Source organism: Vulpes lagopus, chromosome 10 (assembly GCF_018345385.1).
Source record: "Vulpes lagopus strain Blue_001 chromosome 10, ASM1834538v1, whole genome shotgun sequence".
Classification (NCBI taxonomy): Eukaryota; Metazoa; Chordata; class Mammalia; order Carnivora; family Canidae; genus Vulpes; species Vulpes lagopus.
In genome coordinates this window covers 2892450-2911662 of record NC_054833.1, presented here as the reverse complement: position 1 = coordinate 2911662, position 19213 = coordinate 2892450, and the positions used below count along the sequence as shown (strand labels likewise).

The window sequence follows — 19213 nt, the reverse complement described above, 5'->3', positions numbered from 1 at the left end:
CAGTTTGGCATCTTCTCAAAAAGTTAAACACAGAGTTACCATATGACCCAGAAATTGTATTCCTAAGTATATAAACAAGTGAAAACATGTCCACACAAAGATTTGTACACAAATGTTCATAGCAGTATCAGCATCATACCTAAAAATGAAAACAACTCAAATCCATCAACTGATGCATGTGCACATGAAATATGGTCTCTCCATACAAAGGCCATAATCATAACGCACAAGCCCTGAGAACGCAATGCTGAATGAAAGAAGCCAGACACAAGGGCCATGTATTGTATTATTCCAAATATATAAAATATCCAGAATAGGAAAATCCAGAGACAGAAAGTAGATTAGCGGTTGCCAGGGGCTGACGGAAAATGGGAATGACGAGTGATGACTAATAGTTATAAAGTTTCTTTGTGGGGTAATGAGAATGTTCTGAAATTAGATGGTAGTAATGGCACAACACATGAAAACACTAAACACCCCTGGACTGCACACAGTAAAATGCTGGATTTTATGGTCCATGAATTGTATGTCAATAAAAAGAAGGAGGAAGAGGGGGAGAAGAGGGAGGGGTCAGGGGAAGAGGTAACCATGGTGAAGAATAAAAGGAAAGATAGCAAAGCAGAGGCTATCCTGGGTGATGGGAGTGCCGATGAGGCCTTTCTTCCCTTTACGTCTCTACCTTTGTAATTATGACCATCTTTTTTTTTATAATAACGATAATTACAAAACCATCTCAGCTTATATCCCAGGGTGGGACTGCGTGTTGCTTCCTTTTCTTGGGACATGGTATGAAATCACCACAGTACAGGTAGCACTGGGCGGAGGAGTGGGCTCTGTCAAACACAATTTCCATTCTCATGCAGTCTCCTCACTTGATCAAAGGCCAAACTTCACTGGGGTCTGTTGCTCCCAGTCCTCCGCTGACCTTGCTGCCACCTGCTGCCTTGCCTTTCACAGGTCAAGGCAGCGAACTTCGGCCCTCAGCACCAATTCCCAGCTCATCGCTCTGTTTTCTGATTGACCCAACTTCCTACTGGGTGGAAAATCCCTCCTTCCTGCTTCTGTGGTCCCAGGCTCAGGGGACATGTGCAGATTATCTGAGACCTCTATGTACAAATAATCATACTCTGTGTACCAAGTGCCAAGAATTTAACAAATGTTCACTTGGAGAATTCTTACAACAACCCAATAAAGTAGCTTCTACTGATATTATCTGCATTTGAGGAAACAGAAGTATAAAGAAATTGAAATCTCATCCAAAGTCACTGAATTGTGTGTTTGAGCATCAGGATCTGAACCCAGGCTGTCAGGCCCTGTGTGTCCACTCTTAACCATTTTGCTACCCTGTCTCTCTGTCGGTCTTGTCCAAAAGACAAAGGTTTTATAAAAGATCCTAAGGACCTATAGATATCTAGGTTACACATTCATGAGGATGATAGTGTACTGTCCTTCCACTTATGTAAACACTGTAATAGTGCAAACCATTGATTCTTATCAGTTTTCTGCCAAATTAACTTTACAGTATTTGTACAGCACATGTAACCAGTTCCTGATAACAATGTGATCTATAGGCTTTCTAGACTAGGTCAACCGACATGGGGTGGGGCTTACTGACAAAAGAAGATGGTAGTCCAGACATCCCCTTCAGGGGCATGGGAGGATAAGTTTATGGTTAAAGAAATTAGCAACTCCCCCAGAACAGCATTCTACCTTCTTGGGGGTGAATGGAAAAAAAAACATGCACCCTAGTCAGTGACCCCTCTACTCATAGGGGAGCTGGAAGATAGCTGTGCAGGTCAGAGTCTTTTTTAAAAAACGATTTGGAGTTGGTCTCACTAAGACACATGGGGAAGAGTAGCCCTGATATTCTAAACCATAAACTTATATATATATATATATATAACCTTTATTTTTCTTTATAATCAGAACTATTGTTTTAGTTTCCTCAGTATCACTTTTAAGATATGCTAGAGTCATTGCTCCTGTTTAAATTGTTTCCTTTTTGTTTTTCTTATATATAGTATTGCTTCTCCTCCTCCTCATTCTTAAGAGACAGCACAGCAGATAAGACTTGGAAGGTTGTGGAACTGAGGCTTCTAGGTGGGGGCTGATAATCCGGACCAGGATGGAATAATAGCCCCCAAAGATGTCCACATTCTAATGCCCAGGAACTATAGATTGATTAGGTTATACGGCAAATGGGAATTAAAGTTGCAGATAAAATTAAGGGTGCTAATCAGCTGACCTTAAAGTGGGTAGGATATCCTGGATTATGTGGGTGAGCCCAATATGTATGTCACAAGAGTTCTAAAACCTGGAATCAGAAGACAGAAGAATCAGAGGGAGATGTGACCGCAGAAAAAATGGCCATAGAGAGGCAAGGCTTTGACCATGGACAAAGACAGCCTCTAGAAGCTAGAACAGGCAGACATGGATCCTCCTCCAGAGCTTCCAGAAAGGAACACAGCCCTGTTGACACTATAACTTTAGCAGCAGAGACCCATGCTGGCCTTGTGATCCACAGAACTGTGAACTGGTCTATTTGCATGGTTTTAAGCCATTATATTTGAGGGAATTTGTTACAGCGGTAAATAGGAAAGTAATGCAGAAAGCATTGCTTCCCAGATACAAGGGAAAGAACCCACCACAGGGAGAGTAGGTCACAGTGCTGTATGCTAGTGAGTTTGGGTACGCTGATAATGGCAAGTGACCCCTGAATCAAGCCACATGGAAAGCTCTGGCGACCTTGACAAGAACCATATCTGTGCTATGGAAGGACTGAAACTCCACAAGGACACCTATTCCAAGGGGGTCCCCAGTTCCAGGCGTTAGAGGAATTGGAATATGACTTAACCAGGGACGAAGGTCTAGTAAGGCCTTCTGTGAACACCAGACTGTGTGTGTGAGCATGCACACACAGGGGCTAAGAGCCAAGGCCACAAGTGGTGATCTAGGACAGAGAGGGACACCCCCCGCAGGAGTGAAGCGCCTAAGATCACCAACTCCAATGCTATCTCGAGTATGAAGCTCTCTGTAATCTCCCAGTCTGATAAAATCTGTTCATTATTCCTGTAACAGTCATTCTGAAACAGTGTTCCTAACACATTTCCTTTTAAGGATTGTCATAAGTGACTTTTTCTAGGGAAAAAAACACAATTTTAATAAGTTAGAACAGAAACACTTATTACTAAAAAAAAAAAAAAAAAAAAAAGAAACACTTATTACTATGACTGAGCCCTTCTTACTCTATATAGGCTTCCTGGGATAGGAGGAAGCAAAAAAGCAGATGTGGATCCAGCTGACTGAAAATCAGACATAACTTGTAGCCTTTTATCAATGCCCAAAAGAGCTGTGCAATTTGAAGTACTTAATTTCCCAGCTAAAAACGTGAGCCTTTATCATAATTATTCAGAGGATCATGTATACGATCATCTACCTTCTGTGTCTTCACAGAAAAAATATTCTGAGGACCATTCTACAGTACACAGTATCTATAAGACCCGTCAGAGCTTCCTTGATTCTAGCTGGTCACAGGCTTGTCTCAGCTACCACTTCCTCTAACATCGTCTCATTTACCCTGGCTCTTACTCATCTTTAGATCCAGTACATTTACCCATGCTTGGTTCCCAACAAATATGTGCTGAACAAATGAATAAATGAAGGGAGCTTTTGGAGAAATCTTGTTTGGAATTTACAGTTGTTCATACTATTTTTAAGAAGTGGGGGGCATCTGGGTGGCTCAGTGGTTGAGCTTCTGCTTTCAGCTCAGGATGTGATCCTGTGTCCTAGGATTGAGTCCTGCCATGGGCTATCCACAGGGAACCTGCTTCTCCTTCTGCTTATGTCTCTCCCTCTCTCTGTCTCTGTCTCTCATGTATAAAAAAAATAAAATCTTTAAAAATTAAAAAAAAATTTTTTTAAAGTCCAACTCTACACAGTTTAAAATCAGAATATATCCAAAGCTTCAAGTGTAATTAAAAATAAGTTGACATAAAGGATCCTAGGAACAACAATAGCAGAACATATTTATTAATACTGATGGTATTTACCTAGTTCATCTTGACAGAAGCTGCTTGGGGGGTTGATATACTTCATGGTGCTCACATCTAACTTCCAGTTGTGTTTTGTGCATCTAACAGACCTGCATGGGGAAAAAAATTGTACTTAGGTTTGTGAAATGGTAAAAATGAAATTAATCTTACCATGCTTAAGTGAATTATTTTGCAGTGAAATTAAATTAGGTGCTTGAACACCAACTATGTAAAAGGAAAACCATTAGGAGATAATACTTAATAGCCAAGGAAATATATAATCATCATCAGTAGGTGATTTTGAAAAGGCAGATAAAAAAATAAAATAAAAGTAAATAAAATAAAGGAGGAACGAATTTAAATTCCACATCACAAAATGACACGTGTCAGACGAAGATCAACAGAGCCGAGAGAATAAAGTGGCCTTTGGTTCACTAATTGAGCTCCAACTGGAGCCAACACAAGGGAGGAAAGCAGTAATAAAGGCGTGTCTCTGACTTGACCTCTACCACAGTGTACTAAGCTTTGGTTCAGCTCAAGTTTTCACTTTTCAAAGATAAAGGATTTTCTTATAGTCTAAAATTTCAGGGCATGGTCACCAGATAAAATAATGCCCAGTTAAATATGAATTTCAGATAAATAGCAAATATTTTAAAAATACATCTCATGCAGTATTTGAGAGATGCTGAAAATTTGCTGTTAATCTGTCATTCAAATGTAACCGAGCACTCTGCATTTTCCATTTGCTAACTCTGCTAAATCTATTCCAAAATGAGAATCAGACTGTGACAAAACAGGATGTATGGTGACTTTTTTTTTCTCCATTTCTTACCAGAGCGTTGAAAGGGGTGTGGTAGTTGGGGATGGGGTAGAAACAGTTCTATTTTTCTCAGTGTTTCTAGTGAAGTTGTGTGTGTTTTTTTTCCTTAACAGTTAAAGAATTAAAAAACAACAACCAAGTATGTCTCACACCGGAAACACTCAGATATTTTTAACTAAAAATGTCCGTTTTAACATGTAAGTGAACTAGACTGATTTTTTTCAAGCTTCATCCTATCTAGAATTTTAAAAAAAATTTTTTTCTAGAAATAAAGCAAAAAGCATCTGCCACACTTCGATTTATGGTGGATTATTCTATGACATCTCTTTTCTCATCAGTGAGTAGCTGACAACCCTCCAAAAATTGAGAGAGAACATTACAGATGCAGCTCTTCCGCATGCTGGGCCATTCGAGAAGCAACCTAGCAGGACCTGGAATGCTCAGAAGCGGCAGCCAAGCGGGAGAAAACAATAGCTTCACACGCAAGAGAGGGTGTAAAAAATTGTTGAGCTTAAGAAACAAGAGCCACAGCTTATAAGGGCTACTGATCTGGGTTGTATGTGAAGAATAAAAATGCCTGAGGTGGAGAGAGGAAAAGAGGTAGGTCAGCATTCTTGACCACCTCCTGGAAGTGAGTGATTTTGCTGGTGAATCACTGCACAGAGAACTGAGTAGAGCAGCCAAATTTGGAGAGGTGGCTGGGGGAGAGCCCTGCAGAAGTTTCTCTGGGGACTTGGTTCCAACAAGTAAATGCTTGGGGAGCTGGATCTAGGAACAGAGGGGGAGGAGTTCTGGCTCCCTGTGTAGGAGAGCTAAGAGGGCTCGGGGAGGAGGGGGTGGAGTCCCAAACACCATAAGACATTTGTCCAGGTCACTGAACTGGTAGGCCTGCAGCTGGTCTTCTAAAGGGGGGGATGGGGGGGGCAAGATTATGCTCTCCATCACAAAGCTGTAACATTCCTTAAATGACTGGCTAAGTGGGCACTGTGTGAAGGAGAGGAGGGAGGGGAAGAAGAGAAGAAAAGCAGAGTCTCCCAACTGCAACAGTCACAAGACTCCAACAGCTGTGAGTGCCAGAAAAAGGTCACCTGCGACAAAACCACACATGTCTGAGGTCCCCCTCACTGGATCCACTGAGAAAAGGGGAGGGAATCAAGATAGAGCTGTCAGCAAATTATTAAGAAGCGGTTCTTCTAGAGCAGAGCTGTCAGCTAAAAGTATATTCCATGTAATACTTGGAACACATTTATACTAAAAATAGGCTCACTGTTCATCTGAAATGCAAATTTAGAGGGAATCCTTGTATTTTAATTTTCCCAACCTAGCAACGTTATCTGAGGAGCCAAGCAAGCTACAGATGCAACAGTGATTAAGACTTTAAAAAATCTAACAATATGGAGGTTGGGCCCTGAGACTGAATATTCTTTGAAGCAGAATGGTGCACAGCCGTGAGAGCATCCTCACCTCTAGTGTGGCTTTCTGTACAGTCATAGCAGGCGCTTTGGAACTGCTGCCCAGCTCCATCTGGGTATGCTAGCCCTAAACTGTCCACGAGTGATCTGACAAGACTGACAACACACAACACAGTGCAAGGAAAAAGCCCAAGATGGGCATGTTTGAAACCACACAGGTCAACTTAGCATGCACAAAACCACCCTGCTCTGTCACTGCCCTTATGCCGTGGAGGTATGAGTTTAATAGGCAGGTTCTTCCAAGAAGTGATCAGAAGAGCTGCTGTTCAGGGCAGGTACTGTTGAGGGACTTTACTTTTGTTTATTAATCACAATGAGGCTGGCCAGGGAAATTGTACCTGCTCTCCGGTAGGGTCTGGAAAAGTGCCCCAACCCAATACATACACTACAGGGGCAATGGGATGAGACCTAGGGGAGGCTTGAATGTCTGAATACAAAAGCAGGCCAATGCACATCCAAACACTCGCTCACACACATAGACACACATGCCCTAAAGCTTCAGTGTCTATCAAGCTAGAGATAAATCTCAGAATTCTCACAATAGAAATGCACACTAAGAGGTGCTACACTTGTCCTTGGGGTAGTTTTGGAGGCTTGACCCAGGCTGGGGTGAAAATTAGAGGAGAATTAAGAAAAAGATCATAACATTTTGTGATCAGAGAGATGTCCTAAGTGAGCACAAGTAAATATTACCAATTTACTGAGGGGAAGTGATTTGTTGAATAATTTGCTTAAAATTTCTCATGAGCACATTTCCTGCCCAAATCTAGCTGTAAGAGGGGTCTCCAGTGAGAAGGCAAAAGAAGCCGTCAGTACCTTCCATCTAAATCCTCGATGTCTTTTATGAACAGGCCTCCTTGATGCTTGCACATATTCTTGCATGCCCGCAGGTGATTCTTATTCTTGTAGAGGATGTAATCTTTGCCAGTGTTCTTATTTCGAAAAAAATTGATTCCTTCCTTCAGATTGGCAACTTCAATGGGTGACAGATGCAAGAGGATCTCTGTTGTTTGTTCAATGCTACAAAGAGGCAAACCATTGGAGTGGAAAATCAGTAATGTTAAGTATTAAGAGCTAATCACTTGGAACTGACAGCTCAAAACCTCTTCTTTACTACAATACTTTTAAGCCCCTCCCTCCAAGTATCCAGGCGTGGTGGCTATCTGATGGTGCACTTTCTGCCCTCCTTTATGTGTAGGACCTACTTGCTGAATGTGGGTCTCTGCCTTCCCAGAGAATGAAGAAAGCCCCTGTTACTTGCCTGCCCATAGTCTGCTGCTGCCTCTCCCCGGGGGATGTGGAAAGGACGATAGTGGCTCTCTCAGCTTCTGTTGCTCATTTGCTCCCACAAAGTGTACAAGGGAAAGTGTGTACCCCAGCTCACTATCAATTCCGTTGAACCACTTCCTCCCTCTGCCACACCTCCTTCAAAAACAACTCTATTCACCTCTAAAAACCCCCTCTGCTCTCCCCCACCTCTGTACTCTAGCATTTGGACCTGATGCTTCTGCCAATGACAGAGTTCCTCCCCTTTTGCCGCTGAGGGTCACACTTTAGGTTCAAATATAACTCAGTTCCTTCCCCTCTGCCCTGCCCTCGCCTTGGTTCAGAGGCTTGCCTCTGAAGCTATCCCCAGGACAAGTTTAGCACCTCTTAATGTGCATTCCTATTCTATAAAACATTAAAACCTCATGCCCAGCAGGGTGCCCTGTTTACTTACATGTAGATGCTTTTTAAAATAACCTCTATCTTCTCCATGTTTCTCTCCCCATCACTTAGCAGACTGCCTATCCCAGGGTATGTCTTTACTAACTAGCTATTTAATGAATTAACCCTCCCACTGTACTTAATCTGAATAATTTATACACAAAAGAACATACCAGCAGCAAAAGAAGCATTTGACTCTTTCAAATTTGTTTCAGACCCCAATTTCTAAACAAACTCTATTTATGATGCTACTCTGAAGCATAAGAGAATATAATTTTTGCCAAGAGAAGTTCTAAAATATCTTTTTGCATATGTCACATATATTTTTGCATGGTATGAAATCTGGGTGCATGCTGCTTAATCTTACACTCCATCCCAAACCAAAAGTGGTCAAGATTCCCTTCACGTATTAACTTAAAACTGATTTAGCTCAAGTACATTTGTGGCATTTTCACTTTCATTTTAGACATTCTGCAAATTTCTTAAATGGGAAATAAAAGTAATTTTTAAAAACACACCAAGATAGAGAATAATAGGAAAGCTATTTCTATGTTTAAACTGATAAAAGTATAGCTATATAATTAAATATGATTCACTTTTTTAAAGAAGATTCTCATTGTCACTTCTGTCCCAAATTCTTGGTAATTATATTCACAACAGATCTCAATATTTCCAAAAATATTTGTTAAGTGATTTGACAGGAAGGAATCTACTCTAGGCCTTACGAACTTTTTTTAACTTTGTTCTTATGAGTACAAATACCTAACATCAAGCCACAGTAAACTCTGACACAATTCCTAGGATAATTAGTCTAAAAGTGTAAAAGGAAAGCCTCTTTAAATATTTTGTTTTACTTGATTGAATGAACTGCTTGGCCAGTTTTGTGTTAGATTCTAAGGCTTTCCATGCACCACGTAAAGCAGGTTGAACGAACTACATCTTTGTTTACTAGTTCTTTGAGAAATCACGTTAGAATCTAAGGCAAAAGGAAAAAATGTGGGACACCTGGGTGGCTCAGTGGTTGAGCCTCTGCCTTTGGTTCAGGTGGTGATCCCAGGGTCCTGGGATGGAGTCCTTCATCAAGCTCCCCACAGGGAGCCTGCTTCTCCCTCTGCCTATGTCTCTGTGTGTGTGTGTGTGTGTGTGTGTGTGTGTGTGTGTGTGTCTCATGAATAAATAAATAAAATCTTTTTAAAAAATCAATAGGCAATATGACCAGGACAACTACAATACTGAAGGGAAAGCAGCACTCACTCTTAAAGGGCTCACAAACAGACTCACTTGACCTGGAAACCAGCATAAAAATACCAGATTTACAAGTGCACAGACCACTGGTGAAGGAGACCCACTTAGTAAACTTGGAGTACACGCCAGAGAGGCAGGCGGTAGCTGGGCCTCTCCCTGGGGACTGAACACATTGGCAGCATCAGCTTTTGCTCTTATTCTGCCCCATGGGTACCAGTTAGGAATCCTCCCTCTGAACTCAACACAAGGAGGTGCACCCTGCTGGGGGCACCACACAACCCTGCACGTTGGCAAGGCTCATACCAATAGGACATTGATCCCACCCACCAGCACGCACACAGCAATCCTCCCTGGGCCTGTCATCCAGCTGGGCTGGAAAACAGCTCTGCCCACTGGCACACTTGCAGAGGTCCTGGCCAGGCTTGCATCCAGCCACAGGCACACCCAGAGAAGTCACAACTCTATAATGAGAGAGGTACAAGCAGCTCACTCAGAGACACCACTGAAGCACCTGACTGTGGTGTCAAAGGAGATTGTGCTACTGGTCCCCACAGGACATCTCCTACATAAAGCTATTCTTTCAAGACTGGGAGGTATAACTGAACTAGTACATAGAAATAAACACAAAGAGTTGGGCAAAATAAGGAGACAGAGATTGTGCTCCAAAGAAAGGAACAAGACAAAACCTCAGAGAAAGAACTAAAAATGGAGACAAGCAATCTATCTCATAAAGAATTTAAAGTAATGGTCAAAAAGATGCTTACCAAATTTGGGAGAAGAATAGTTGAACACAGTGAGAACTTCAAAATAAAAAAAAAAATAGACAATATAAGAAAGTACCAATCAGAATTGGAACAAAAATGAAGAAAACACTAGAGAGAATAAATAGCATATTAGATTATAGTAGTAGATTAGTTATCTGGAAAAATAGATCAGTTATCTGGAAGACAGAGTATACAAAAAAAAAAAAGGAACTTTAAAAAATGAGGGCAGTTTAAAGGACCTTTGGGACAACATCAAGTGCACTAGCATTCACATTATAGGGATCCCAGAAGAAGAAAAGAGAGAAAAAGTTACAGAAAACTTATTTGAAAAATAATAGTTGGAAACTTCCCTAACCCAGGGAAGGAACAGACATCCAGGCCCAAGAAGCACAGAGTCTGAAACAAGATAAGCGAAGAGATCCACATCAGGATATATAATGTCAAAGGTTAAAGATAAAGAATCATAAAGGCAACAAGAAAAAAGAAGATTAGTTATGTATCAGGAACTGCAGAAACTTTGCAGGCCAGAGGAGAGTAGCATATATATTTAAAGTACTGAAAAGAAAAAAAGCTTATAACCAAGAATACTTTAACCAGCAGTGTTATTGAGACTTGAAGGGGAGATAGAGTGTCCCAGACAAGGAAAAACTAAAGGAGCTCATCACCATGAAGCTAGATTTACAGGAAATATTAAAGAAGCTCCTTTAAAGTGGAAAAGAAAAGGCCATAATTAGAAATAATCAAATGTATGAAAGAAAAAAAATCTCACCAGTAAAGACAAACATATGGTAAAAATAGTGGATCAACCACTAATAAAGCTAATAATATAAAGCTTTAAAGATAAAAGTAGTAAAATAAATTATATCTACAATAATCAAAGGATACACAAAATATAAAAATATAAAATATAATGTAAAAAATATAAAATGTAGAGAGAGTTAGTAAAAATGTAGTGCTTTCAGAACGAGTTGAAACTTAAGTGAATACAGGGGTACCTGGGTGGCTCAGTGGTTGAGCATTTGCCTTTGGCTCTGGTCATGATCCTGGGTCCTGGGATTGAGTCCCACATCAGGCTCCCAGGAGGGATCCTGCTTCTCTTTCTGCCTATGTCTCTGCCTCTCTCTGTATGTCTCTCATGAATAAATAGATAAAATCTTTAGCGTAAAAAAACCTTAAATGACTACAAACTAAAAATACACTGCTACATACATAAGTTGCTGTATAGGAACCTCATAGTAACCACAAACCAAAAACCTAAGAATAGATACACAAAAAATTCAAAGAGAGGCATCCAAACCTAACCCCAGAAGTTATTTACTTATATCTGAGGACATGTACTTTTTGGAGAGGTTTTTTTTTGTTGTTGTTGTTATATTTGTTGTTGTTATTAAGGAAAAGTTAAAAGTGAGTATTAGCCAAGGAGATACACAGATGGCAAATAATCATATTAAAAGACATTCAACATCATCTTTAGTTTGGAACTGAAAATTAAGACAAAGATGAGATACTACTACAGACCTATTAGAATGGCTAAGAACCAAAAGCCTGACAATATTAAATGATGGTGAGAATGTACAGCAACAAGAACTCTAATTCACTTCTGGTGACAAGAAAAAATTATACAGCCATTTTGGAACTCAGTTTTACGGTTTCTCACAAAGCTAAACACAGTCATACCATATGATCCAGCAATCACTCTCTAAGGTATTTACCAAACTGATTTGAAAACATGTCCAGGGGCACCTGGGTCACTCAGTGGTTGAGCGCCTGCCTTTTGCTCAGAACATGATCCCGGGGTCCTGGGATCAAGTCCCACATCAGGCTCCCCACAGGGAGCCTGCTTCTCCCTAAGCCTATGTCTCTGCCTCTCTCTCTGTGTCTCTCATGAATAAAATAAATAACATCTTTTTAAAAAGGAAACATGCCCATGCAAAAACCTGCATAGAAATGTTTATAGCAGGACATCTGGGTAGCTCAGCTGGTTTGGTTTCCAACTCTTGATTTCAGGTCATGTCATGATCTCAGGGTTGTGAGATATAGCCCTGCACCGGCTCTGCTTTCAGTTTGGAGACTACTTGGAATTTTCTCTCCTTCTGCCTCTCCCCACATTTATACATGTATTCATTCTCTCTAAATAAATAAGTAAACAAACAAATTTTAAAGAAATGTTTACAGCAGCTTTATTAATAATTGCCTAAATGTGGAAGGAGCCATGATGTCCTTCAATAAGTGAATAGAATAAACTGTGGTGCATCCAGACAATGGAATAACATGCAGTGATAAAAAGAAATTAGTGAATAGCTTCAGATTTCCAGTTTCCAGCCCAGCATCTAAGCAGCTTGGAAACAGTTGCTCTTCTCCTAGTAAGAAGAAAAAAGCTGAATAAAATGAAAATCAACAACTCTTCTTATAATCATCAGAGAATTGAGGTCATGAGGCAAATGACCACACCCACAATTGGAGAGACAATAGGCAAAGAAAATGGCAAATTACTGGAGTAGAAATCCACAAGTAGAAACCTCCCTAGGAACAATACTGGGTTCTTCTTACCCATTACATCAATCCAGCTTTCAACGAAACAGTACAAGGCCTACTAAAAGGCAAAAACAGAGGTTAAAGAGAGAGAGAAAGAGTAAATGTTACAATCAGATTCAGATATGGCAAGAATGTTGTAGTTACCAGACTAGGAATTGAAAAAACAAAAAACAAAAAAACAAAACAAAACAAAAAAACTACTAAAATGCTCAGGGCTCAAAAAAAAAAATATGCTAAGGGCTCTAACAGAAAAAGTAGACAACATGCAAGAATAGATGAGAAATGTAAATAGAGAGATAGAAGAAATTGTAAGAGATAATCCAAAAGAAATGCTAGAGACTAAAAACACTGTAACAGAAATGAAAAATGCCTTTGATGAGCACACTAGTAGCCTGGACATGGCTAAGGAAAGAATCTCTGAGCTTGAAGCTTTGCCAATAGAAACTTCTAAAACTGAAAAGTAAAGAAAAAAGACTGGAAAAAATGAAATGGAATATCCAAGACTTGTGGGAGAACTACAAAAGGTATAACATACATATAATCAGAATACCAGGATGAGAATAAAGAGAGAAAGGAACAGAAAAAATATTTGAAATAAAAATAATTTCTCCCAAATTAATGTTAGACATCAAACTATAGATCCAGGAAGTTCAGAGAACACCAAGCAGGATAAATGCCAAAAAATAATTACACCTAGGCATATGACATTTAAACTGTAAAATATCAAAGATAAAGAAAAAATCTTGAAAGATGGAGGGAAAAAACCCTTATCTATAGAGGAGCAAAGATGAGAATTACACACTAATTCTTGGAAATTGTGCAAACAAGAAAATAGTAGTGTGAAATATTTAAAGTGTTGAAAGAAAAAGGCCCCCCAATCAGTATTATCCTGCAAAATTGTCCTTCAAAAGTGAAGGAAAAATAAAAAAGGAATAAGTCAAAGTCAAATAAAATCTTTTTCTTAGTTGATATAACAGATAATATTTTGTTCAAAATAATAATAGAAACAATGTATTCAGCCATTTTAGCTTATATATAACTGAAATTAATGACAAGGATACAAGGGAGGGGAGGAAGTAGAAGTACTTTGTTATTGCAAGGTATCTTTACTACTTGTGAAGTGTTATAGTGTTATTTGAAAGTGGACTTGGATGATCTGTAAATGAATATTGCAGACTCTAGGGAAACCATTAAAGAAGTTTTTAGAATACTATAATTGACATGCTAAGAAAGGAGAGAAAATGGAATCATATAGAATGCTCAATTAAGACCACAAAAGGAAAAAAAAATGGAAGAAAAAGATAGAAACAAATAACAAAAGCAAAGAATAGAAAAGAGGAACAAATATAGTAGTTACTAATTCAACTACACCAATAAATACTTTAAGCATCAAAGGTCTAAATATACCAATGAAAAGGGGACCCACCTATAGACTGTTTACAAGAAACACACTTTTAAAAAAATTGAGTATAGTTAACACACAATGTTACATTTGTTTCAAGTATACAACATAGTGATTCAACAAGTTTATATGTTATATATGCTCACCATAAGTATAGCTACCATCTGTCACCATACAAAGCTATTACAATACCACTGCCTATATTCCCTATGCTGTACCTTTTATTCCTGGGACTTCCTCATTCCATAACTGGAAGCTTGTTTGAATATAAAGATGCATATACATTAAAAGTAAAGGAATGAAGAAAGATATATCATGCTAACTCTAATAAAAAGAAAGTAGGAGTAGCTATGTTAATTTATAATTTATAATATAGCAGACTTTAGGGCAAGTAAAGTTATAAGGAATAAAGAAGGGTATGACATAATAAAGGGTCAATATTGAAAGAAGACATAATAATCCTTAAGATGTATGTACCTAGCAACAGAGGACCAAAATACAAGAAGCAAAAACTGATAGAATGGCAAAGGAGAAATATCTAAGTTTACTCTTATAGTTGGAGACTTCAAAATCCCTCTCTCAGAAATGGACAGATCTAGCAGGCACAAAATCAATAAGGATATAGTTGAACTCAACAGCACCATCAACCACCTGGATATAACTGACATCTATAGCCTGCTTCATCCAATAACAGCAGAGTACACACTCTTTTCAAGTTTTCATGGAACATTCACTAATATAGACCACATTTGGGGCCATAAAACAGACCTTAATAAATTCAAAGGAATAGAATTCATACAATTTATCCTCTAAGAGCACAAGAGAATTAAACCAGAAATCAGTAACAAAAAGATAGCTGGAAAATTACCAAACGCTCAATGATAAAACAACAACACTCAAAACAATGCATGTGTCAAAGAAGAAATCTCAAAAAAAAATTCTCATATTTTAAACTAAATGAAAATGAAAATACAAGTTATCAAAATTTGTGAAATGCAGTGAAGGTGTTTATGGAGAAATTTATAGTGTTGAATGCATATATGAGAACAGAAATATCCAAAATTAATAATATAAGTTTCCAACTCAGGAAACTAGAAAAAGAAGTGCAAATTAAATCCTAAATAAGCAGACAAAAGAAATTATAAAAAATTAGAGCAGAAATCAATGAAATTGGAAAAAAGAGAATCTTTTAAAAAAAATCACCAAAAGCAAACACTGGTTCTTTGAATGGATCGATCAAATTGGTAAGTTTCTAGTCAAATTAACTAAGAAAAGAGACAAAACACAAATTACTTATATCAGAAATTACAGAAGGAACAACACTACAGATCCCATGGACAATAAAATGAAAATAAAGGAATACTAAGAACAATTCTATGCTCACAAATTTGATAAGCTAGGTAAAACAGACTAATCCCTTGAAAAACAACCTGCCAAAACTCACACAAGAAACAATTTCAATAGGTAGATGTCCCTAAACAGATTGAGTCAATAACAAATAACCTTCCAAAACAAAAAAGCATCAGGATCAGGTGAGTTTACTGGTGAAATCTACCAAAAACATATAAAGAAAGAATTATACCAATTCTGTACAATTTCACTCAGAATGTAGAGGCAGAGAGAATACTTCTTAATTTATTCTATGAGCCTATCATTAATTACACTAATATCAAAACTAGACAAAGACATCCAAGAAAACTATTGAGCAGTATCTCCAATGAACACAGATGCAAATATCCTTAGTAAAATAATAGCAAATTGAATTCAACAATATGTAAAAAGAGTTATACATCACAAACAGGTAGGATTTATTCCAGGTAATGCAAAGCTGGTTCAACATTCAAAAATCCATCATGTCAACCACCTAAAGAAGAAAAATCACGTGATCATATCAATACATACAGATAAAAAGCCTTTGGGGCACCTGGGTGGCTCAGTTGGTTAAGCATCCCACTCTTGATTTCCACTTACGTCTTGATCTCAGGGTCCTGGGATTGAGACCCACATCGGGCTCCACACTCAGTGTGGAGTCTGCTCGAGATGATCTCTCTCTCTCTCTCTCTCTGCCCTTCCCCTGCTTCTGCTCGCTCACGCTCTCTCTAAATTCATTCATTCATTCATTCATTCTTAAAAAAAAAAAAAAGAAAAAGCATTTGACAAAATCTGATGCCCTTCATGATAAAAACTCGACAAGCTAGGAGCAGAGGGAAACTTCTTCAACTTGATAAACAACATCGTCAGAAAAAAAGCAAAGCTCACACCAAACTTAATGGTGAGAAACTAGAAGCTTTACTACTAAGATCAAAAACAAAGCAAAAATGTTCCTTCTCACTACTTCTTTTCAACATTGTGCTGGAAGTCCTGGTGAAGACAATAAGACAAGGAAAGGAAATAAAAATATATAGATTGTGAAAGGAGAAATAAAACCACTTTTGTTTGTAGATGACATGATGTCTATGGAGAAAATCTGAGAATCAACAATGAGAAGAAAAATCTTAAAACTAAAGCAATTACAGCAAGATTACAAGATCCAAGGTTAATATACAAAAATCAATAACCTCCCTATATATCAACAATAAACAAGGAGAGTTTGAAATAAAAAACACAATACTGTTTACATTAAAACCTAAAAAAATTGAAATACTCAGGTATAAATCTAACAAAATATACACCAGATCTATATAAAAACACTATAAAACTCTGATAAAAAAAAAAACAAAGAACTAAATAAATGAAAGATTTCCTGTTCACAGATGGGAAGATAATATTGTCAAGATGTCAATTCTTCCCAGCTTGATCTAGAGAATCAAAACACTTTCAGTTATTTTGTGGATATCAACAAACTGATTCTAAAATTTACATGAAGAAGCAAAAGACCCAGAATAACCAATAAAATGTTCAAGGAGAAGAATGAAGTCAGAAGTTTGAAACTACCAGACTTCAACACTTAATCTAAAGCTACAAATCTATAAATCAAGACAGAGTTGCAAAAGAATAAACAAACAGGTCAATGGAATCAGAGTAGACAGCCAAAAAACAGACCTATACAAATATAGCCAACTGATCTTTGACAAAGGAGCAAAGGCCATGCAATGAAGTAAAGAATCTATTCCACAAATGGTGCTGGTACAAATGGACATCCACATCCAAAAGAATAAACCTAGACCATATATATATATACTTTTGCAAAAATCAATTTGAAATGGCTCAGATATGTAAATGCAAAATGCAAAACTATAAAATTCCTAGGAGCTTACATAGAAAATCTAGATGACCTTGGGTCATGACTTTTTAGATATAGCACTTAAGACTTCATCCATGAAAGAATTATTGATAAGCTGCACTTCATTAAAAGCAAAAACTTCTATCCTGTGAAAGACACCATCAAGAGAATGGGAACACAAGCTATAGACTGGGAGAAAATATTTGCAAAAAATATATCCAATAGAAGACTGTCATCTAAAATATATAAAGAATTCTTAAAGCTCAACAATAAGAAAACATACAATTGGCTAAAAAAAAATGGGCCAAAGATCTAACGAAACACCTCACAAAAAACATATCGGAGGCAAATAATCATATGAAAAGACACTCAACATCAAATGTCATTAGGGAAATGCAAGTTAAAATAACAATGAGATACCATTACATACCTATTAGAATGGCCCAAACCCAGAACACTGAAAATATCAAATGTTGGCGAGGATGTGGAGCAACAAGAATATTCATTCATTTCTGGTTGGAATACAAAATGGTACAGCCACTTTGGAAAACAGTCTGGTGGTTTCTTACAAAACTAAATGCATTCAGCATATCTGGATGGCTCAGTTGGTTTAACCATCCCACTCTTGGTTTTAGCTCAGGTCATGATCTTAGTCAGGGTTGTGAGATTGAGACCCACATTGGGCTTCACGCTCAGCATGGAGTCTACTTGAGATTCTCTTTCTCCCTCTCCCTTTGCCCCCTACCCCTCGCTCATTTTTGCACTCTCTTTCTAAAATAAATAAATAAATAAATAAATAAATAAATAAATAAATAAATAAATAAATAAATAAAATTTGAAAACAAAACAAAAACAACTAAACATACTCTTACAATCCAGTAAATCATACTCCTTGGCATTTACCAAATGAGTTGGAAACTTATGTCCACACGAAATCCTGCACAGGGAGGTTTATAAAGCTTTATTCACTGCTGTCAAAATATGGAAGAAACCAAGATGTGCTTCATCAGGTGATTAGACAAATAAACTGTGGTCCAGCCAGGAAATGGAATATTACTCAGTGCTAGAAATAAATGTGCTGTCAAGCCACAGAAGGACATAGGGAAAACTTAAAATGCATATTCCTAAATGAAAAAAGACAATATGAAATGCCTATGTGTGGTATAATTCCAACTATATGACATTCTAGGAAAAAGCAAAACGAAAGAGACTATGGTTCCCAGGGTTTAGGGGTGAGGGACAAATGAATACACAGAGCACAGAAGTGAATGAAACTATTCTGTATGATATAATGGTAGACATGTGTCATTATATATTTATCCAAACCCACAGAATTTACACAAACTGATACAACACCACCCAAGAGGAACACTAATGTAAACTATAGATTTGGGGCGATAATGATGTGTCAATGTAGGTTCATCAACTGTAACAAAAGTGCCCCTCTGGTGTGGGGAGGCTGTGTATGTGTGAGGCGAGGATATATATGGAAACTGTGTATTTTCTGCACAACTTTGCCATGAATCTAAAACCTCTCTAAAATATAAAGTCCACGTGAAGAAAAAAGAGCTATCAATCCAAAAAAGACATGGTTGAACCTTAAATGCATATTACTAAGTGAGTAATCCAGTCTGATTAGTCTACATACTATGTGATTCTAATTACATGGCATTCTGGAAAAGACAAAACTATAGAGATAGTAAAAAGATCAGTGATTCCCAGAGGTTCAGGGAGTGAGGTGAGGTGAGGATCAAATAGATGAAGCACAGCAGAGTTTTAGGGTGGTGAATCATTCTATATGATACTGCAACAGTGGAATGACACTACACATTTGTCAAAACCCACACAACTCTATAGAACAGAGTGACCCTCAATGCAGGCAAATTTTTAAAAAATCATCTAGAAGGTGGAGGGATCCTAGGAAAGAAGGCAGACTGACAGGAGAATTTGTTACAAATGTAACAACCTAACTCAAGTGGGTGAGGGGGAAAGGTACTGGCCAAATACCTTTGGA

The 19213-nt window shown here is 38.0% G+C and overlaps 1 protein-coding gene across 10 annotated transcripts in view; it reads right to left on the bottom strand.

Annotated features, from left to right (window-relative positions):
* Positions 1 to 19213, bottom strand: part of LOC121499534 (cytidine monophosphate-N-acetylneuraminic acid hydroxylase) — a 167447-nt gene that overhangs the window by 80915 nt on the left and 67319 nt on the right. For 7 of the 10 annotated variants that reach the window (XM_041770249.1, XM_041770247.1, XM_041770253.1 and 4 more), the window contains 2 exons: positions 7140 to 7343; positions 4050 to 4141 (listed from right to left, as the gene is read on the bottom strand). In XM_041770249.1, coding sequence (XP_041626183.1) covers positions 4050 to 4141; positions 7140 to 7343 — 296 coding nt within the window. Of the gene's footprint in view, positions 1 to 4049; positions 4142 to 7139; positions 7344 to 7584; positions 7810 to 19213 lie in introns of those variants that run through there. The other 3 variants (XM_041770255.1, XM_041770256.1, XM_041770251.1) reach the window with 2 other exon arrangements.